This window comes from Meriones unguiculatus, chromosome 14, assembly GCF_030254825.1.
Source record: "Meriones unguiculatus strain TT.TT164.6M chromosome 14, Bangor_MerUng_6.1, whole genome shotgun sequence".
NCBI lineage: Eukaryota > Metazoa > Chordata > Mammalia > Rodentia > Muridae > Meriones > Meriones unguiculatus.
Genome location: NC_083361.1, coordinates 19743493 through 19766295, shown reverse-complemented (window position 1 = coordinate 19766295; position 22803 = coordinate 19743493). Strand labels below are relative to the sequence as shown.

The window sequence follows — 22803 nt, the reverse complement described above, 5'->3', positions numbered from 1 at the left end:
TAGAAGGGGGTGCTCGTCTCTCCAGTCTCTGCACAGATCCGAGAGGACTGCAGTAAAGGGAGATCTCCGGGGGAAAGGAAGCGCCCAGACTTCCGGACTGGCGCGGCCTCACGGGCAGGTCCGGGACGAAAGTCCAGCACGGCTGGGGTGACCGCGGCGTTTGCGGACGCTTTAGGCTGCACGTTCTTGCAGGAAAAGGACACGGAAAGGTCCCCTAAGCGCTCTGCGTGGCGCCAGCCTCGAGGAGCCCCGGCCTCTCCAGGGCGGAGCGAGGCTGGCCCCGCTTCCAGGAGCAGTGGAGCACGGCGAGTGTAGAGAGTCGCTCAGCCGAGGGGGCGTGGGCAGGCTCGCAGTGCACGCCGGGAAACGCGGTCGTCCGGCACCATCTTGCGGAGCTGCCGGCGGCGGTGACCGTGGGAAAGGGCATCCACCAGAGCCATGAAGCTCCTCAGCAGGGCAGGGTCCTTCTCGGTGAGCACGGGCGCGCGCGGGGCAGGGCTTGTCGGCAACCCGGGGCTGGTTACGGAGTGTGCGGCCCTGGCGTCAAGCCCGGGTCTGCCCTTCGGGTGAGCCCCGCGGATCAGCGGGCCGCCGGCGAGCTGAGGCCCGGGGGGCTCGGCGGGTCCTGGGAGCAGCCGGAGAGGAGGGTGGCCTGGAGGGTGGCGGTGAAGCGACGCTCGGGAGACTCCTGAAGGTCACGGGAGAAGCAGGTAGGGCGGAGGCCGCCGACACCCGGGCCTCTGCCTTTCCCTCCCGGGGCGCTTGATCTGTCTTCAAGGCTTCTCCCTAACCCTAAATTACTTAGTTGTCACTTGAGGGAAAGTACCTCAGGTGTCAGCACGTTATCACTGTGAAACAGTGGTTTTGCACAGACGAGAATGGGAGCATTTAATTTTCAGCAGAGGCTAGCTTGTCCTTACTGGCCGGTTGCGTGTGGAACTTGTTCCTAATGACCCTTCGGGAGTGTGCTTCTGGCGTCTTAGTGGTCAGCTGTGCCGCTAAACATCCAGCAGCACCCACAGCGCAGAATTACAACACCGAAATGCCAGTGTTTTCTGTTGAGAGACCGCTGGACAATGATGAAAAAAAATCCTGGCCAGGGGAGGGTGTTTCCTTGTGCTTTGTGCTTACATGTATGTATTGTAGAATTTTACGGTTGTAAACTTCCTTGCACCTAGACCAACCAATTGCTAACAGTCCTTCGAAGGCAGGACTTCCCTACTTTTCACGTGAAGAAGTTGATGTGTGTTTCATTAAAACAAAATAGAAATTGTGTGATAATTGAAAGGATAAGTCTTTCCTGGGGAAAAAAAAAAGAGAGAAATGCAGAATTTTTAAAATGTCACACCCCAAAGCACCTAAATCTTGCTTGGTAATGGAACCGTGGATTATTCGTATGTGGGCTGCTATGGCTGGTTATTATGGAATTACATTTTGGGAAAGCACAGCCAAAAAAAAAACACAAGTGGCTACATACACCTTACCTGGCAAACTAAACTGATAAAGACAAAGAGCTCATTATGATTCATAATTTAAAAACAGAACTGAAGGGAAAGCAGTAATACCAAGAACAAATGAAAGCCAGCAGCCAGATTAATCCAGCTCTAATGGCTGAGTGGTCAGTATACAGCAGTTGGGGCAGTTCGGAGGAGGAACACTTTACAGGTATCTTGGGCAAAAGACAGCAACACGTTTATTGGATCTTAGCATCATGAGACTTTATTTGCTGCCATGTCCATTAGTAACCCTGTGAAGTCTAGACATAAATGGAATAACTGTATTCTTGTGGGTCATTTGTAAATATATGTGTACAGATAAATTCAATGCATTTAGATCTGTCATCCAAGTTATACGGATTATACTGAGAATTCGCTGTTAACTTAATCCCTTGTTGATCTTAGGATGACATAGATATTTGGCCAAAGAAGCTGGGACCCTTCCTTGGATTGACTATGCCTAGAACAGCACATAAGAGGATGCAAATATAATGGAGGTGTCAGGGGTTTTGAGAAAAGATCCTTACGTGATCAAGGTGATAAAGGTTATTTTAGATGGAAAATAAAGAGACTGAAAAATGAAGGAAGCCATAGTACTGAAATCTTAAAACATCCAACTGTTCAAAAACTTTGAAAACATTACAACTAAAAAGAAACACTTAAAATTTTAATAAAATAATCAAAGGGTAAGAAAACACATAGTTTTTGGTTGTTATTGTTTTTTAAAGATCATAAAAAACTCATTATTCTCTAAAAATCACAAATAGGTAGAAGTTTAACAGTGACTCAAGCCAGGCACAGGAGTATAAACCTGTAGACCCAGAGGAATCGTGAGTTTGAGGTCATCCTGGACACATTGAAATTTTTTTTTTCCCAAGAAGGGAAAGGGAGTAAAGAAAAGTTGTCTACAGGAAAAAAAAAATGGTTTGGGTGGATTGAACCTCTAATAAATTAAAGAGTTATTTGTCCGACCTTCCCATGATGGTGATGATTTACTTGAGATCACTGTATTGAGTGGTGGTGCTGATGCATTGCTTTTACATGTAAAAAGACTGTTCTTACGAGAGCACACATAACCTCTCTTTGTTGTTTTTAGAGATTTTATTCCCTCAAAGTTGCCCCGAAGGTTAAAACTCCAGCATCCCCTGGAAGAGTGCCTCTGAAGCCTGAGGGTCTTGAGGTTAGTTCTACTGAATTGCTCATTGGAGTCCATATTCACTTGACTTAAATTCCTCGTTACATACAAGCATTGGTCACATCTCTATTCTGTCTTAACTACAGTTTACCAAATTACCAAATGGTTTGGTGATTGCTTCTCTGGAAAACTATGCTCCTCTATCAAGAATTGGCTTATTCATTAAAGTAGGCAGTAGATATGAAGACTCCAGCAACTTAGGAACTGCTCATTTACTACGTCTTGCATCTACTTTGGTGAGTATCTTTATTACCTCAGTGTTTGGAAATGATGTGTGAGATCTTGGGCCTATAAGGAAGAAAAAAATAAGGGGCTGAGGAGATGATTTAGTAAAGTCCTGGATCTGCTAATAACAGTTAAGACAATAGATTTTGACATAGTGTGATGTGTGGTAGACGTGTCATTGAAGAACTATTTTAAAAAGGCATCCTTTCTTTTTCAAGACTACCAAAGGAGCTTCGTCTTTCAAGATAATCCGTGGAATTGAAGCAGTTGGTGGTAAATTAAGGTTTGTTGCATAGTAAGAAATAGCCAGGCTAGAGAGATGGTTCAATAGTTTGAAAGGTTCATTGTTCTTGCAGGGAACCTGAGTTTGGTTTCTAGCACCCACTCAGACAGCTCACAACTACTGTAATTCCAGCTCCAGAATCCAACTCTGTGACTGCTATAGTCAGCCACATTTATGTGCACATACACCCTCACAGACACATGCTTTATACATATCATTAAAAACAAATCTGGGGGTAAAGGAAGCTGGACATGATGGTATATGCATTTAATCACAGCACTTGGGAGGCAGAGGCAAGTGGATCTCAGTATGCGCCAGGCCAGCCAGGATGACACAGTGAGACCCTGTCTCAAAGGAGGTGGGGGAACACAGAAATGATCAGTTATAGGCTGACTTCCCTTTGTTAATAAAGGGATTAAATATTTCTTAAACAGAAGGGGGAAATTGGTGAATATTCATCAAAAATGTGAAATATGGCTGTACATTGGGGGTAAATATTTATAGTATATACAATACGCAAAAGATTTCTGCTTGGGAAAAGTAAAAACCATAAATCGGGGAGGAAAAAAAACAACAACTAGAAGAAAAGGGAACAAAAGGTAAAAAAGGCTGTTCCCGAAAGAGGAAACCGAAACAGTATCATCAGTGTGGTGATACGGTGCCATGCCATGTTATTTTTTAAAGACCGGAAGCTGAAAGTCCAGTTCAAGAAAAGGATAGAGTGATGGCCATGCTGGGACTATGAAGAGCTGATAGTCTGCGGGTTAGAAATAGCTCTGTGGTTAGGAATGCGTACTGCTCCTCCAGGAGCCCTGTAACCCCAGCTCCGGGGCATCTCACACCAGCTTCTGGCCTCCACAGGCACATACACACATAAATAAAATAACCCTTTCTAAAACAGCACTTAGGAAGTGAAGTAAGCATGTGCACCTGTGGAAAGAGTTCAAAGACAGTGTATGTAGGGTTAGGGTTTCTGGAGCTGGGGAGAATAAGGCAATTGTTATCTAAAGCATACAAAAGTGTCTTGAGTATTTGCCCTTTTGGTTTTCATTGTAAAATATGTGGAACATAAAATTTGCCACTTTAAATCTATTTGGGGTTCCATAACACTAACTGACACTTGAGACATTGGCTGATCATTGCCACTACCCGCCTCTTGAACTTCATGTTGTACTCAGCTGAAGCGCCGTCCAGGAAACTGTCGCCTTTTATTCCCTTTTTCCGTGGCACCATCCTCTCTTCTCTGATTTTCACTGTCCTTTATTGGAATGTTAGCTTTATATTTGCTGTCATTTTGTTCTCTGCATGAATAAATTACACAAAATGTTCATAGTAAATTACTTAACATAAAGTCCTCAAGGTTCATCCAAGTTGTACCATGAGTCAAAATTTGATTACTTTTTAAGGTGGATTTATTTGTCATTTTTCAAAGTACTTTAAAATTTTAGTTGACTAGATATTACTTTCACTGGTAGTACAAAGAATTGGTGCTTTAACAAAGAATATGTAAGAAAAGTTATTTTTTAATTCCGACAATTCACTGTACTTTATTTTTAATTCAGTGTAACTGCGTCAAGGGAAAACATGGCTTACACTGTAGAAGGCATTCGGAATGATATGTGAGTATTTGCATGCATTAAAACATCTGCTTTTATGGGGATACGAGGGGCAGATTGTACAATGACATGTGAAAATATAATAAAAATCTTCTATCCTATTATATAAAAAGTTCAGCGAATAAAAAATTGGGGGGGCCAGAGATATGGTTTAGTGAGTGATTAAGAGTGCAGACTGTTCTTGAAGAGAACCAGAAGTTGGTTCCTTCATCCACATCTGGAGCCTCTCAACTGCCTGTAACTCTAGTTCCAGGGTTTCTAACGCCCTCTTTTGGCTTCCACAGGTACCTGGACTCAAATTTATGAACCTATACAGAGAGATACATACATAATAAAACTTTTTAAAATCTAAAGAAAAAAGTTTATAATAAAAATAGAAACATTACTTTTTAAAAAAATATCAAGTTTATATTAAACAAGGTGATCTAGACTCAGAAGATAAATACTATATTGTCTCAGTAGGTCCTAGCTTTTAATGTTTCTGCAAGTGTGCAGGAGAGTGAGTGTGGTTCATGACATTGAAAAGGGAGCCGCAAGGTGTTGAAGAAGGCAGGGAGGACCGTGAAACACCTATGATGTGAAAGGAAGTGACTGGCTGCGGAACAGTGCAGGTGGAGGAGGGCAGACTAGAGGAGAAGACGGGAGGAAATGTTTTAATATGCCAGGATGAAACCTAATACTTTGTATGTTAACGTGCGTGTGTGTGTGTGTGTGTGTGTGTGTGTGTGTGTGTGTGTGTGTGTCTAACACAAAGACTAAACTACTACTCAGTTGACTCTGTCACTGTGACCTTAGACTTTTATTTTGGAATATTATTCACAAACCTGGTATGGATTGGGCTCCTAACCACAATTAAGATTATAGTTCAGTATCTTACCCCCAACCCCCCACAGGCAATATCCAAAGTCTCTGGGACCACATTCAACTTACTTTATAGTGATATGACACTTGTTCACACAACCTACTGAATGTTTCGTACCTCTTAAAAGAAGCATTTTCTTTTACTTTATTTTATTTATGTATACGGGTGTTTTGCTTGCATGCATGTCTCTGTACCACATGCATGCATGGTAACCAGGGAAGCCAGAAGAGGGTGTTAAATCCCCTAGGACTGGAGTTACAGATGGTTCTGAGCTGCTATATGGGTCCTGGGAATTGAACCTGGGTCCACTGGAAGATCAGCCAATGTTCTTTAACCTGCTGAGCCATCTCCCCAACCTAAAAGATTCCGCAGACCCAGGAGTTAACTATCTTAAATGTTGATTTTATATTTTGTTGTGGTCCTGGAAATCACTTAAAGCAGTGGTTCTCAACCTGCGAGTCACAATTCCTTTAGGGGTCCAATGGCCTAAGACCATTGGAAAACACAGATATTTACCTTGCTATTCATAGCAGTAGCAAAATTACGGTTATGATGTAGTGATGAAAATAACTTTGGTGGGGTGTCACCACAGTATGAGGAACTGTGTTAAAGGGTTGCAGCATTAGGAAAGTGGAGAACCACTGACCTAGAACCTTAGGGTACATCAAGCTAGCTTTCTCTCCTTGAGCTCCCACCCTTGATTTTTCAAGGCATTATTTTTCAAAGTATTATTTCGTAGCTCAGGCTAGCCTAAAAGAAAAGTTCTTCTGCCTCCACCTATAGATCAAAGGTATGATTCATAACACAGGAGATGTTTTTGACCTCTTCCTCTTCACTGGTGTTGTGTAGTGAAATCCTGATGGAGTTCCTGCTCAATGTCACCACAGCACCAGAGTTTCGCCGTTGGGAAGTAGCTGCCCTTCAGTCTCAGCTGACGATTGACAAAGCTGTTGCCTTTAAGAATTCACAGACTCGTGAGTACATTTGCAGATTCCGCTTTTTGTTTCCAAGATTATAGTTTTGAGAGGATCAGTTTGTAAAGAAAGTCCTGTGTGGACATGGAAATATCTCCCAAAATGGGCACTGTTACCCAAGAGTCTTACTTGTTCTGTTATTACTAAACATTTGTGTTGTTAATTTCTTCACTTGATACAGGCAAATTGATAGTAGACTTTTACAGGCTTTTCATGTTTCCCCACCACGTTGGTTTTGGTTTTGGTTTTGCTTTTGCTTAGGACAAACCCAGCAGCAGTTTGTTGTATGCTCCTACTGTTGCAGTTTGCTCTTACGTGTTGCTGCTGTCACTCACTTCCCCCTTAGAGGGTCCTTTTGTAAGACCTGGGGTCTCACAGCTCAGGAGTTCAAGATCGCACCTTTCCCAGAAACTCTCACAGACCACACAACTCATTGCAAAAGCAAGAGGTTTAATTTAACCATTGTGCAATGGGGTCACCCCTGCTGGTCAGCAAAGAGTGGCACCGGGAGACAAAGGCCTTAGGTTTTTAAAAGAAAAATTGCGGGAGATTTGAAGTTGCAGTTTTGGCAATTTAGGATTGGATGAGGAAGCTATAAAGTAAGATAATTGGTTAGTCTTAGGTGCTCAAGCTTGGCCAGTCCTGCCAAGTGTGTATGCAGCTGCAATTAAAGGTGGGGGTGGTTAGCTCATCCTTGAAGATTAGGGCTGTGGGCTCTTGGCTGGAGGTCAAAAGCTACTCAGAAGCAGTTTGGGTTCGTTGCTAAGAAACACTATCTTGAAGACAAGGGTCTGGTCCTTCTTTTGCTGAGTGAAGGTCATTGCTTGCTTGCTTTTTTTTCTATCTGTCCTCATAGATGGGGTCACATTTCTCCATTCTCTGGAAAGGTGCTAAGAGGCTTAACCTGAACCTAAAACTCAAAACTATAGGCTTTAGAAGACATACAGGTTACAAAGTTAGTCTAACCCTTTCACTTCCAGAGCACACCCCACATATTTTTTTTTTTTGTCTTACTGGGTTTTTTGCTTGTTTATTTTGGTTTCTGTTTTTGTTGGGGTTATATGTGTGTTTCTAGGTGTGTGTTGGTTTATTTGAGACAAGGTGTAGCCTGGCAGTCCTGGGATTCGCTCTATAGAACAGACTGGCCTTGAACTCAGAGACCCACCTGTCTCTGCCTCCCGAGTGCTGAGATTAAAGGTGTGCGCCATGGCGCCGAGCTTGTTTTTTGTTTATTTTTACAGAGATAGAAAGAACAGAAAGTCAGTGGGAAAAACTTGAGCAAGATATATAGTATAAAAATTGTTTTTAAGGAAAAAAAACACTCCGTAATTTTTAATATAACTAATTCGCATTGATATTTGTGATGTTTGATTATATAATCTTAACATATATTTGGCAAAGCAAATCTGTAAACACGCACCACTGGCTTTTAGACATTACACAGCTTCTGATAAAAGCAAAAATGAGCAGGTGGACCAGAACAAGGACCAGCTGTGGTGGCTCTGAGTGGAACCAGGGACCAAGTACAGGACTCTAGAGAAAGAACCTGTCTTCACCTTAGAGGTTTGTGTGGCTGATTTATCATGCTGTATCACAGAAGAATGTGATCAAATGACAAAAATTGTAGACAAAATGGCTGACATGTCCAGGGTGGCTGCTTCTCAGCACCAGGGTTCCAGCCTTCCTCTTTTTCTGACCAAACATGTCCTGTTACATTTCCTGGCTGCTTCCACCTTCACCTCTAGGATTACTAATTTAGTCCAGCTTCCTAGTTCCTTGCCAGTTATCTTTCTGCTTTGAAAACCAAATGAACATCCTTTAAAAATAACTTCTAAGTTAGAGTTCAGAACTCTTGTCTAACCTTTATAGCTTTCATCTGGCCCCATCCTTATTCTTTTAGTTTATTATTAGTAGTATTAATACAAAATTGTGCTTATTAATGGGAACTGTGTATGTTTGATACTTGTCTAAGTGTGTAATGTTTAAATCAGGTTAAACATACCTATCTTTTTAAACATCTTTCATTCCTTAACAGTGAAGACTTTACAAAGCCTTTCTTTCCTGCTATGAAATATCTTCTTCTAGGGCTGGAGAGATGGCTCAGTGGTTAAGAGCACTGTCTGCTCTTCCAAAGGATCCAGGTTCAATTCCCAGCACCCACATGGCAGCTCACAACTGTCTGTAATGCCAATCCCCAATTCCAAGGGATCTGACACCTTCACACTAATGCACATAAAATAAAATTAAATAAATTATTAAAAAAAAAAAAAGAAATATCTTCTTCTTCCAGCACTGACTCCCACCCCATCCTAAACCCACACACACTCCAAGTCAGACTTTTCTTTATCTGTTTCCTCTGCATTTTATGCTATTCACAAATTATTCACCTGGGAATTGCTCAATCATTCTAGAAGACTCTTCCCAGATTTTCTTTCTTTCACTTTTCCATTTCCCACTGTTGTTCCATATGCCCAACTGCATATTTCACTGCTAACATTGTACTCATAACAATTTTATTTCATAATTTTTTCCCCTTGACATTTTGTGGCCATTGTAGCCACTCATCTTTGTTTCTAGCAACTAGCACAGTGCCTGTCATCAGGAGGTATGCCCAAATAATGAACAGATATAGGAAACATAGTTAGAGAGAAGGCACAGAAGGCAGGGACAGCAGTGCCAGGGCACCAGGAAAGAGTAAGTCCAGGTCAGTGCTACCTTTTAACTACCCAAAACAAGCCTGGTGCTTCCACAGCTCCCTGTGTCCTGGCAATGCCCTTGTTACCCAGGGAGAGAACCTGGAAGCACAGTCAGATTCAGGTTCGGTGAAGCGTTCTTTCTTGCAGAGATAACTGCTCTCCTCTTCTCTGCATTCCGCAGGCACAACTATACAAGTTGTTAGAAGTTATGTGGTAACAAATTTCAAGTCCCTGAAAGCTTGAATAGCAAAGCTGTATAGTCTTATTGCTGTTGTTTAAAAGTACCATAGCGGTCCATACATTTGAGTACCTGTTGTTTGTCTGTCTTTCAGGTGTCATTGAGGACTTGCATGATGTTGCCTACAAGAATGCCTTGGCTAATCCCTTGTATTGTCCTGACTATCGGGTAGGGAAAGTAACCTCAGAGGAAGTAAGTGATGGAACTGCATTTGCATTTCATGAATGTTCACACCTAGCCACCAGACCACATAATCCACACAAATCCAGTGACCTTAGTTTGATCCCACATCCCACCATGGAAGAAGAGAGCCAACTCCCCAGTTATTTTTTTGGCCACCATGGCACAGTCATACCTGGACTCGTATACACCATAATAATTAATACAATTAATTTTTTAAAAGAAGTAAAAATATTTACAAATATGTAAACATTTCATAGCATATTGTAAATAAAGGCAATTTATGAGTTAGGATAGGCCAAAAAAATCACATTTAAAGCAAAAAACTATTCATAGACAAATACTAAGGTGTTAACTATGATAATCTTGGTACTCTCAGAGGCCATTAATGTTTTGATTTGTTCATTTTTTCTTAATGTGTTCCTAGACTAAGGGAAGACTAAGGAAATTAGCCAAGACATTGCCAATACCTTAGCAATTCAGCTTCAGTAGAAAAACATCCATAAAAATCCATCTAAGGTGACTCAGCAGATGTTTACTATTCATTTAGGTCATAGCTTCTTGATAAATTGGTGAAAATTCAGCCAGTGTTTCCTGTCAGAATCACTTCAGTCACTCTCTGTACCCCTCCAGTAGACAGTGTACCTCTGCAGTGTAGAACAGTGTATCTCTGCTTATAAACCAGTACATAGCTACTTTGCCTATATAATGAGGTTGTTTTTTTCCTGCCCCCAAAACAAATCTTTAGCCCCTTGGAGGTAGCACTTATTACTCATAATAAGATAAATGCTAGTCCTGCTTTTTGTCTGCTTAGCCTAAGGTAGTCATATAAACCAAGATTCCCAAATCTCACTGATGTTGTAGGCATGTGAGGCTTGTTGGATGAATGAGTAGTTGGGTTTTGTTTTTGTTTTTGTTTTTGTTTTTTCTCTGTATAATAACCTTGACTGGCCTCAGACTCAGAATCCTTGGCCTCCTGTGTGCCAGGATCAACACAGGTGTGCTCTACTGTATCCAGTTTCAGTTAACTGTTTTTAAAGAGTCTAAGATTCCACCTGCAATCAGCTTCATCCCTCTGTAGTGTGGGTATCAGAAACAGTGGAAGTTGAGGGAAAGTGATAATGTTATTTTTGTATGAACACTCTCTTAGACAATTCTGCAGAATATATTAGAAACGGCATTGGTTAACTTTCCCATTGCTATAATCACACTCTTGATTTAAAAAATTAAAATTAAAAAATCCACTTAGAGGAAGTAGAAAGTTTATTTTGCTTCAGAGTTTAAGAATACTGTCTGTCATGGGGTGTGAGGCAGCTAGTATCTACAGTCAGAAAACAGACTGATTAACGTTGGTGCTTCACTAGCTTTCTCCTTGCTTGTTCAGTCCTGGATCCCAGCCCAGGGATGTTGCTGCCCACATTTAGGGTGGGTGCGTCATTAGTTTGATAAGTGGGTTAACTGTCACAGAAACCCTGGTGTTGACTGACCTGATTGCAAGTAAAGTTTGAGACAAACTGGTTTCAAACTTGAGTAGGACAGACCTATCTCCCCAAAAGAAAAAAGGAAACAGACAGAAACAAAGGAAAAGAAACGGGAGAAAATGGTTAGAAGTATAGTTCTAGTAGTCTCTCATAGAATAGTATACCATTGTATGGTTACTTGTGTCAAGATACAGTAAATCAGATATACCATTTAAAACCGTGTCATTATACTAAAGGCATAAATTTAGTGTCATTCTTGATTTCAAGCCTGTATATACTTGTTTTCGTTCATTCTTTTTCCATTGTTGTGTCTGTGGTGTGATGTATGTGTATGCATGTTTGTGAGGGGAAACGTGCACATGCATGTGGAGGTTCAATGAGGTTGGGAATCATCCTTGATCACCCTTCCACCTTATTTATTGAGACAGGGTCTTTTAATCAGACACAGAGCTCTGGGAGTTACCTGAGTCTGCCTTCCATGGCTAAAATTACAGGCAGGCCACCTTGACCACCCGGCATTTTCATGGGTTCTGGGTTCCACACTGGTTTTAACGCTTGCAGGGCAAGTGCTTTAATCACTTTTCTGTAGCCATTCATTCCGTTTTAATTGAGATACAATTCTCACACTTCATTATATGTAAATTCAATGGTTTTATTAGAGTTTTCATCAGAGTTGTAGAAGCATGAGCACAATGGAGGTCTTGTTCTGTTAAGCCGCAGTTTTTAGTGATAAAATCACAGTGTGATGAGCAGTACCCTTCCTAGTCCATTAAGACAACATTCAGACATCTGCAATAACGCCCTTGTATGCTTTTAGCCTTCTGCATTTATGCTTTAATATAACTAATAGCTTTTCTTTACTTCCTCAGTTACATTACTTTGTTCAGAACCACTTCACAAGTGCAAGGATGGCGTTGGTTGGACTCGGTAAGTATGAGATTGCCTGCATGTCAGTTTGCTTTCCAAGAGTAACCCCTTAAGCTATGTGACATATGCACAGGGTTGAACATTTTGAAAACTGTAAGAAGATACTATATGATAGGATTTTAATTGCTAGTTGTTTTGGAAATAAATTCCAGTGTTTACTGTTTCCTTCTTGACAGTGTTTGCAAAATTTGTGACAAAGGTAAACTTATAAGCAAAGAGTATCACTAAGAAAACTTTAATCTGCAAGATTGGCAAAAATTAAAAAGTTGGCACTTCCCAGTATTACCTAGAATTTGGAGAAATACACACTGTGAAAATTTATTGACATGGTAGGCATGAAGGCGAATGCCTTAATCTTAGCATGCCAGAAGCAGATAGATCTCTCTGAGCTTAAGGCCAACCTGTTCTACATAGTGAGTTCCAGACCAACAGAGCTACATCGTGAGACTCTGTCTTGAAAAGGAAAAGAATTACTGATAATAAAAATTGACAACTTTGTATGGATACTATATCGCCCTTATCAAGTATGTGGCTTATAGATATCTTATATTACATGGGTTGTCTTTTCTCTCTTGATTGCCCTTTGGTGTACAATGCAATATTCCAACAGCTATTAGAAACATGCTGATGTCCATTAAGAAGGTTTTGGTTGAATAAATGATGCATACATAGAGTAGCATATTTTATAACCTGATTTACAAAAATACAAATTATGGAAGACAATTTAGAAACATTAAAGAGAATACCACCACTTTTAAAATAGGGTCTTGGAGTATATCTCTGTGGTAGAACATATGTCTAGCCTGCTTGAGGCCTCCATTCAGCCTGTGGCACCACAAAAGAAGCTGGTCAGTGGTGGTGTATGCCATTAAAAGGAAGGAAGGAAGGGATGGAGGGACAGAGGGAAGGAGGAGGGAGGGAGGTAATATATATTAGTAACTATACCTAAGAACATCTAGATGAACATAATAGTTAAAATTGTAAAATGATACCAGGAAGAGAGTATTTTGGCAAGAATACTCATGGGGTTTTTTTGTTTGTTTGGTTTGGTTTGGTTTTTTGCTGTTTAGTTCTGTAATATCTGCATACTTTTGGATTTATAAATAATATTCCGTGTGTGTATATGATTAGCAGCTGAGCACATGCCACCACCACCACGTGTATGGAGGACAGAGGACAAACTGTAGAGTCAGTTCTCTTCTTCCACCCAGGTGGGATCCAGGGATCCAACTCGTCTCCAGACTGGTGTAGAGCTTTTGCCTGCTGAGCTGTCTGTTAAAAGCCTGTTTGCGTTTAATAATTATGTATTTTAAATAGAAATATTGACTCTAGCTTTGTTTTTGCTTCCATTGAAACAGGTGTAAGCCATCGTGTCTTAAAGCAAGTTGCTGAACAGTTTCTCAACATGAGGGGCGGCCTTGGTTTGGCTGGTGTAAAAGCCAAATACCGTGGAGGTAAATATTCTTTCTCCTAGGTAATAGCATATGCCAGTGCATTTATCTGCAGGAATGGCATGTTGAGGCAGTATTGGCTTGATTGTTAGAACCAAGTTATGTCAGTACAGAAGAAAAGAAGTAGGTGTCTTGGGTGTTACATTAAACATGCTTTGACTGGGGAAGGCCTGGTAAAGCACAGACCCTAATCTACTGTGTCATAGAGAATCCTGATGAGTAACATCAATGGTAATAAAGTTACTTTTCTTCTCTTCCATCCTTACATGATCCCAGGTGAAATTAGGAAGCAAAACGGAGACAACCTGGTCCATGCTGCTATTGTAGCAGAAAGTGCTGCCATTGGAAGTACAGAAGCAAATGCATTTAGTGTCCTTCAGCATCTACTTGGTGCTGGACCACATGTCAAAAGGGGCACCAACACCACCAGCCTTCTGAGCCAGAGTGTTGCTAAAGGAAGTCACCAGCCTTTTGATGTGAGTTTGAGCAGTCACATCTCCTATTTTAGCTTCCAGAAACATGTTATTTGTGATACAGCTTGATTATCTACTAAAGATAGTCTGATTTTAAATTTTAAGATGAACAAATATAAGCTTGATTAGATGGCTCAAACCTGGTATTCCAGCACACTAGCAGCAGAGGGAGGGATAAAGTACCTACCTACCTTGCAAGCATGGTTTCAGTCCCCAGAAACCATGTAAGAAGGCTAGGTGTGGAGGCACATGCTTATAATCCAGTGCTGGGGAGGTGGAGACAGGTGGGTCTCTGGGTCCCTAGCCAGTCTGCCTTGAGTTCCAGGCTAGTAAGAGACCTAGTCTCAAAAACCAGTGTAGTCACTGCCTGATAAAAGATAGCCATCTGTGCACATACATATACACACACAAGCATATATGCACAGTTATATACACATGTTATATAAAGAAAGAATGCTATTAAAAGAAAGACTTCATTTTCCTTATTTCCCTAGATGTAATTGGTATCTTCCTCTCTTTTTGCTCATGTGGCTGATTACTGAGTTTTGCTGTTCTTTGTTTTCCAAACAAGTGGGAAAAACAAAACAAACAAAAAGCAGGCACAAAAGATTAATTGAACACAAAAGTGATGACAATAAGAACAGGGAGGCTGGAGAGATGGCTCAGAGGTTAAGAGCACAGCTGCTTTTTCAGAGGTGCTTAGTTCAATTCTCAGCAACTATATAGTGGCGCACAGCCATCTATAATGAGATCTTCTATCATTCAGGCATACAAGCAAATAAAGCACTCGTATACATAAATAAAAAGTAAATATTAAGAAAAAGAACAGAAGGCTTATAATAACTTTAGTTGGTTCTTTTGGAGACAAGGTCTCACATATCCTGAACTGGTCTCAAAACTTGCTGTGTAGCTGAAGACAACTTTGACTACTTAATATTCTTGCTTCTGCTTCCCAAACACTAGGATTATGGGTTGCCCATGTTAACTTTTGACACTTTTATGACAGGAAAATGCTTTTAAAATGGGATATTTGCATCAGGAATGTATGAAATGTCAACCATGGTGGCATACTATTGTAATCCCAGCACTTGGAAGGTGAGGCAGGAGGATCAGAAATTCAAGGCTAGCCTACATGACATTGCTCAAGTGAGAAAGAAAAAGAAATTATGAAATGTCAACGAAGTATCTGTAATTCCTTGGTCTTTAGTCTGCCTTTAGAAGACAGTAACTGAGCTGAGTATAATGCTGCACATCTGTAATCTTAGAACGTGGGAGGTCGAGACAGTAGTAATAGCAGTCAACATTGTTCTGGGTTTTGTCCCACTGTTTAACGTTTGAACGATAGTTGTGAACATTTTAAGCAGAGGAACTTTTGTATATGCATTGTATATGTGTTACAGTGCACAACACAAGCATTTTAACTTCTAAAGAAATTTTGAAAACTATGAAACCCTTCTGTATGGAGCCTTGGGGTTCCATTGAACAGTTTGAAAATCTTTGTCTTAAATTTAATCTCCTTCAGATTTTTTTTTCTTTTTTATTTTCTTTCCCTTAATTCATCATCCATTTTATTGATGTATCAGTTTTCACCAGGGACTGTTACTGATGCTTCATTGTAACATTGGACTAGAACTTGTTGAGAAATGAACTAGAAGCTGGAAGTATGTCTAGGATTATCTTAATTTAATTATAGTTAAACTTGGAGTGTATTTCTTTTGTGCTTTACATAAACGACCAGTGATTCTCAGACTTCATCGTGCATAATTGTCATCTAGAACATGGGTTTGAAATGTGGACTTTTCAGGCTGCATTCACAGGGATATGAATTAATAAATCTGTTTCAAGAGTCTGAAAAAAAGCTGGGTTGTGGTAGCAGTGCACACCTTTAATCCCAGCACTCGGGAGGCAGAGGCAGGTGGATCTCTGTGAGTTTGAGGCCAGCCTGGTCTATAGAGTTCCTGGATAGCTGGGGCTACACAGAGAAACCTTGTCTCAAAAAAACAAACAAACAAAAAGAATCTGAAAACCTGTATCTTTTAATATCTTTGGTGATATACATATACATATGTATATGTATTCACATAAATACTGAACAGTGCTATTCTGGACACTCAAGGTCAACTTTGGGAGCTTGAAACTTGACTTACCCTATATGTTACAAGCTAAATTTCTTGCTACCTTAGATGGCTATGGCCACTAGGCAAAATTTCTATCTAGTCCTTTGCCTTTAGTTAATAGGAGTACAAGCAGATTGGTGAGACAGATGGTACCAAGAGCAGAATAAAGAATCAGATCTGTCACGTGCTACAGTCTGCAGTCTATATCGCTTGATCACTGTATCCTATAATTGTTTGTACGGCCCTTAGCCATCAAGAGACGCTCCAAAAACCCAAAAAAGAGGAAGATGAGCAGCTGTTTTAGGAAGGTTTAAATGACTCAAAACTCTTTAAAGCTTTGCAGTTCTGAAAAGAATAATCTATGCAGAACATTTCAGCCCTCAACAGAATTAAGTATATTATTATGTTTTGTTTCTATAACAATAGCACAAGTTTTTATCCAAACATTGTGATCTCTTCTACCTGGAAAAATTTTATATAGTAAAGTTCCATTATATTTCAGGTTTCTGCATTTAATGCCAGTTATTCAGATTCTGGACTCTTTGGAATTTACACAATCTCCCAGTCTGCAGCTGCTGGTGATGTAAGTTACAAACTCATTAACTCCCAAAGCTTTCTTACCATTGCCATGTTTTTAGTTGAATGTGAAATGGCTGAATACTATGGTTTGTCAAAGATCTCTATGGTATCATATCATTGAATTATGTGTTATGGGGGAAAATTTACAAAGTGTAGAATAATGCCTACAGGAAGGAGAAATGCGTACTTTGTTCCTTCTTAGACATGTGTTCTGACATTTGTATTTCAGAATCCAGGAGTGGTCAACCAGGATGCATATTTGTAGGCCTTTCTCGTAGCGACAGTTTTAGTAAGAAGACTGAGTGTGTGGCTCATTTGGTAGAATACTTTCTTGTAATATATGAGGCCCTGGGTTCAGTCAGCATTGTCATATAAACTGGATGTGGTGGCACATGCCTGTGAACCAGTACTCTTAATCCCAGTACCAGGCAGGAAGTGGAAAGATCAAAAGTTTAAGGTCAACCTTGGCTACATACTGAGTTTTGCCCCAAAACAAAACAACCACAAAAACTAGAAGGAAAAGAAAACTATTTGCAGTTCTGGGCAACAACACAATTTGGGGCATGAAGGGAATAGCAAGCAAAGAGAAAATGGTATCATTGAGTGCAAAGGAATGAAGAAAGGTTGGTGGAGTGAGAGAAACAGTTTTTACCCTGAAAATTTTAAGCTGAAGAAAATATTCATAAGATAGATTTGAGCAGATACAGAAGTTAGAAAACGACAAATGGTTCAAATTAGGAAAGGAGGAGCAAGTGTCATCTAGAATAAAGGACATTTTAGCTCAGCAACAAAAGCTAATGCTCAGAGACAATGCTAGGTTATGTGGAGGGTAAGAGAAACTTGAAAGTGTGAGGCTTGGGGAAGTGAATGACTAAAAGCGAAAATGGACCTGCAGCGGTGTGGTCATGGATTTGTAGTGTAGTCATCAGGTTTGGCTTGTAAGTTTTCTTCGTTGAAAATTAAGGAGGTGGGTAATAGGATTCATGCCAGGTCAGATTCCTGAAAGTGGGCAAGTTAGAACTAGGAAGAAGGTAGGAAGTAGTTGAAAAGATTGTCAGGAGTTACTGAAGGGATGATCAATGAATGTGGGCCGGGACCCCTGACAGGTTGGGAGGAAGTGGACAGTTGAGGCATTGGAGATGTTGATGACGTGGGAGAATAAGGACAGTGATTAGAGTGAGGCCAGGGTTTGCAGTTGGAGACTTTGAGAGGCTGTGTGACTTTAGGTAGTTCTCCGTTATGCTCAGTCTGAGGTCATGGCCAGGGAAGTGGGTAACAAACATGGAAAGGAAATCAATGTCATAGAATTTAGGTGGTTACAAAGAATAAGTCTCAGGTCCAGAATGTGCCAGGATTGAGGTGGAGAAAATCCTAACTTGTTAGTTCAGCAAACATGTAGGAAGTATGTATGTCAGTGAAACTTTGGATTCTTTCAGTTTCTCTTGATTTCTGGACTCTTGTGTTCCAGGTGTGTTTGTGTGTTTCTAGTAAATAGTAGTAACATGGAGTCTATTTTCCTCAAGGAAGAGGCACCCTCTTCAGCCAGTTTCTGCCCTATGCCTATTTAGGTTTATAAGAAGCTTGGTGGTTCCTGTCAGGTGTATCTTTGAGTAATATGTGTGTATGTGTAAGTGCAGCTTCATTTTTCAGTGCTGTGACAGAGTCAGCATGTAAAGGGAAAGTCTTTAATTTTGGCTCCTAGTTTCAGTTTGTCATGGTAAGGAGGGTGTGGTAGTAGAGTTCACAGAGGCAGGGCATCACATCTTCTGGATTAAGATGCAGAAAACAGGACCAGGAACAGAACCAGCTGTATTTCCTCCCTCCCTGTCTCCAGCCCTAGTGGCTGCATCTGCTCACTAGGCCATGTCCCAGATGCTCTGTAACCTCTCTACGTAGCATCACCAGCTGCCTCCAGTGTTCAAATATAGAAGGATCAGGAGACCAGACCGTTTAACACTAAACTCTCAACAGTGCATAAAACAGCGGCTTTAAGGAGCACAAGGTGACCACGGGATTCCCAGTGGACACTAGAACTCCCTGAAATGTTTTGCTCAGTAAAGGAGCATTGATTATATTGGGAGACCTAGGCTCTGGCCACTGATGACCAGTTTTTTACTTGCATGCCCTAGGTTATCAAGGCTGCTTACAACCAAGTAAAAGCGATTGCTCAAGGAAGCGTTTCCCGTGCAGATGTCCAAACTGCCAAGTAAGTTTCTATATTAATTATTTCACACTTCATTAAAAAAAAAAAAAAAAAACAATGCTATACACTCATACGAGGAGTAAAGAACAGTATTAATAAGGAAAGGAAAGGCTGAAATTCACTGGTAGGGACTTGCCTTGCATATACCTGACACAGGTTCAATTCCCAGCCCTGCAGAAATGACCATTGTTTCTTTCCTGCTGATGGTTCGTCTTTTTTTATATTAAAAAAAAAAGAAAGAAAGAAAAAGGAAAGAAAACTTTGGGAGCTGAAGAGATGTCTCAAGCAGTTATGAGCACTGGCTGTTTTTCCAGAGGACCCTGGTTCAATTCCTAGCACCCACATGGTAGCTTACAACTGTTGGTGATCCAACACCCTCACACAGACATCCATGCAGACAAAACACTAATCAATGCTCAAAATAAAAAATAAGTTATTTTAAAAATTGTTTAGACTTATTTTATGAGTGTGCTTATTTTGCCTGTCAGCATATATGTAGTGCCTTGTACCCTCAGAGGTCAGGAAAGGGGTTCGTATCCCCTGGATACAGTGGCTAGGAATCACTGTGGGAGTGTTGGAAACCAAACCCAGGCCCTCTGCAAGAGCAACAAGTAACTCTTAACCACTGAACCATGTCTGCTGCCCCAGCGTTTTTTCTTTTTTGTATAGTCTGGGCTTACCCATGCCATGGCATGTATGTGGAGGCCAGGGGACGACGTGGAGGAATTGTTTCCCGCCTTCCACCATGTGGGGTTCAGGGACTGAGTTTGGGTCATTATGTTCGGTAGCAAGTACCTTTATCTCTAGTAATTCATTCCCAGCATAGATAACTCAGATGCCCTTTGATGACGTGTTTCCAAAGAATAACAGTTCTTATAGCATAGTTGTGAATTGAGTGGGTTTTATTTCAAAGTGAAGCTTTTGCCGCCATGTTTAAGCTGTGGGGGCACAGATGACATTGTATTGTACCATACTTTCCCACCTGCCTTCTCCATCATGCCCTTTCCTCATTGAAATAAATCGCACTGGAGTAATGGGATTTGATGCTCAGTGGGTTTGTGCATGTATAAAATTATCAGCCAAGTGGGTGATATATTATCAGCCAAGTGGGTGAGTCCACGTAAGTAGGTATTTTTTTTTTCTTATTAGAAAGGCCTGGAAAAGGTAAGATCAAAATAACTAAATAAAAATATAATCATAGCTGGGCATTGAGGTGCATACCTTTAATCCTAGCAACTCAGGAAGAAAAGGCAGGCAGATCTCTGAGTTCAAAGCCAGCCATTGTGAGATTCAGACGGCCAGGTTTATATAGAGAGACCCTATCTCAAAAAAAATAAAAAATAAAAAAATAGCAATAAAAACCTTTTTTTCCTCATAAGTTAACAATTGCTTCATGATTAAAATTCATCTTAAAAGTTTTACTTAAGGTGTACTCTAAGATCAAAGGACAACCTGTTCGAGTACTGTTTTGTATCAAAGCTTTCCAAATAATGTGAATAAAAAATATTGCTAAAGTGAATAAATACAAGACTTCTTAGCCTGTCTGAAATAGATTTACTGCCTTGCTGTTGAAAGAAAGAAGAAAGAAAAATAGATAGATGGAAAGATAAACTGACTCCTGCCTTTTATTGAACAGGAACAAACTGAAAGCTGGGTACCTAATGTCCATGGAGACTTCAGAGGGCTTCCTGAGTGAAATTGGGTCACAGGCTCTAGTTGCTGGTTCTTATATGCCACCATCCACCGTCCTTCAACATATTGATGCAGTGGCTGAAGCTGATGTCATAAAGGTAAGCAAATGAAATCTGTTTGAACCTTAGATAGTTTTACCTTAGTGATCTACTTTCAGAAGAATTGCATCCATTTCCTTGGGGCCCATGTTGGTTCAGAAAGCAGAGCTCTTCACCATGTCTGCAAACAGCTTTCCTAGCAGCTTGGGTGAATATATCTTCCTCATTCAAGCAAATGCCTATTAGGCTGAGACATTTTCAATTTAAGGTCAGGAGGTTTCATATCCACTTGCTGCTCCTCTTCAACACAAGAAGCACCTTGCCAGTCCTTTTACCATGTCTATGTTCTTTCAGCCTAAGACCTTCTATTGCTAGTTTTCCTCATCCCCTCTTAAATGGTATTGTTTTTACAAGATTGGAGTTGTTACAGCTATGCAGTGCTGGCTGAGGGAGGTGGATCTCTGAATTTGAGGCCAGCCTGTTCTATAGAGCAAGTTCCAGAACAGCCAGGGCTACATAGAAAAAACCCTGTCTCAGAACACCACAGAAAGGAAAAAAGAAAAAAAAAAAAAGATTGAGTTGTTTGAGTGCTAATAAGGTGAACTCCGGTATAAATCTACCATCTGAGGAGCTTCTACAGTAAAGACACCACCCCCTTTTCTCTTGTAGGTGTCTGAACCATCATCTTCCCACCTTTGTGTGGTGATAATAGTGTACTTACATATAAGGGCTGTGTGGATCCTTGCTCACCCACTTCCACCACCTTCTCTTGCATCAGAAAGGCTAACCTGGGATAATGGAGGAGCTCCTGCTCTACGTAGTTGTGCCCTATGCTAGTACACTTAATATATACTTTGAATTTGAAATAGTGATGTGGAGACTACCAGAAAGCCAGGCGTGATTACAGATGCCTAGAACCAGCCAACATTCTAGAGGCTAAAGTGAGGAGATTGTGAGTTTCGAGCAGCCTAGATTACATACATACTCTCTCAATACCACCACCAACAGCCCCTCTTCCAAAATAAAGGGACACCAAGCATTGAAATTTACTTTTATGTTAACAATAAGGATGTTTTGATTGACCCAGGGCTTTCGCCATCATAATACAAAGCAAAGTGCAGCCTACCGGTAGCTGTCTTTCCATGTCTTACGAGGCTGTATTATAGAATTGCTGTCTTACAGTGTCTTGTCCATAAATAAAATATGTGGTGATAACATTATTTAACTTTCTATGTTTTATTTAAGGCTGCAAAAAAGTTTGTTTCTGGCAAGAAGTCAATGGCAGCAAGTGGAGACTTGGGACATACACCGTTTCTTGACGAGTTGTAACACAGATGCATTATCTTCAAGTTTCAGCCCAGACCAGCAGACACATCAGAGTCAGGTCTTAATTTAACATTCAACATTTTTCTCAGTGAAGTAAACCTTAAAAGCAGATATGTGGATAGTTATTCCCAGCTGCCCTAGAGCCAATAAAGCACTGTGTGTAAATGTCGTTCTTGCTTTCTTCCTAGGCAGTCAACAGGTATTTATTATATGCTAAGATCTTTGTTGTAAATGCTTTCAAGAAGACAGTAATATAGTAATTGAGTTCACCAATTACTCAATTAAGAAATTTCAGAAACTTTGAAGTGAGGCTAAGGAGCTCCAAAAGAAAAAAATTCCAGATTATTTTTGGTGGCTTTTAAAATAAAAACAAGTTTAAAATTAATTGCTCATTTGGGGATAACAGTAATTGAACGAACGGCCTGGGTTTTATCCCCTTTGCAGTAAAATGACATTTCTAAGGACCATCCTCTCAGCCGGTTCCTTCATTTATGTCTAACTTTCCTTCTTTGTGGCAGTGTTTTCTCTCCTGTCTCTTCCTCACGTGTTTCAATCCTGTCTCCTTTAAATAACTCTCAACCTGACATTGCAAGTAAAAGTGTCACTGAAAGGGTAGGGACAGGGGTTGTAATGTAAACAGCCAGTCCAAAAAATGCAAAGAAAACTTTACCTTATAGGACAAGTGTTCAGCCATTCTCATGATTGGGTTCTTCTGCCTGATGTTGTAAAAGCTAAGTGAATGATGATATGA

At 40.6% G+C, this 22803-nt stretch overlaps 1 protein-coding gene across 1 annotated transcript; it reads left to right on the top strand.

Moving 5' to 3' along the window:
* The first annotated feature begins 317 nt into the window (after positions 1–317).
* Positions 318–22217, top strand: LOC110547840 (cytochrome b-c1 complex subunit 2, mitochondrial). The gene is made up of 14 exons (XM_021635652.2): positions 318–471; positions 2593–2676; positions 2778–2927; positions 3135–3199; positions 4762–4818; positions 6527–6651; positions 9680–9777; positions 12116–12173; positions 13532–13627; positions 13901–14100; positions 16717–16797; positions 18923–18999; positions 20633–20786; positions 21972–22217. The coding sequence occupies exons 1-14, from the start codon at positions 439–441 to the stop codon at positions 22053–22055; spliced, it is 1362 nt and encodes a 453-aa protein (XP_021491327.1). The 5' UTR covers positions 318–438; the 3' UTR covers positions 22056–22217.
* Positions 22218–22803: the final 586 nt, after the last annotated feature.

Coding starts and splice junctions, on each gene's coding strand:
- LOC110547840 (XM_021635652.2), top strand. CDS start 439: ATGAAGCTCCTCAGCAGGGCAGGGTCCTTCTCG. Junction 6,652..9,679: donor CTTTAAGAATTCACAGACTC/GTGAGTACATTT, acceptor TCTGTCTTTCAG/GTGTCATTGAGGACTTGCAT. Junction 19,000..20,632: donor GCAGATGTCCAAACTGCCAA/GTAAGTTTCTAT, acceptor TTTATTGAACAG/GAACAAACTGAAAGCTGGGT.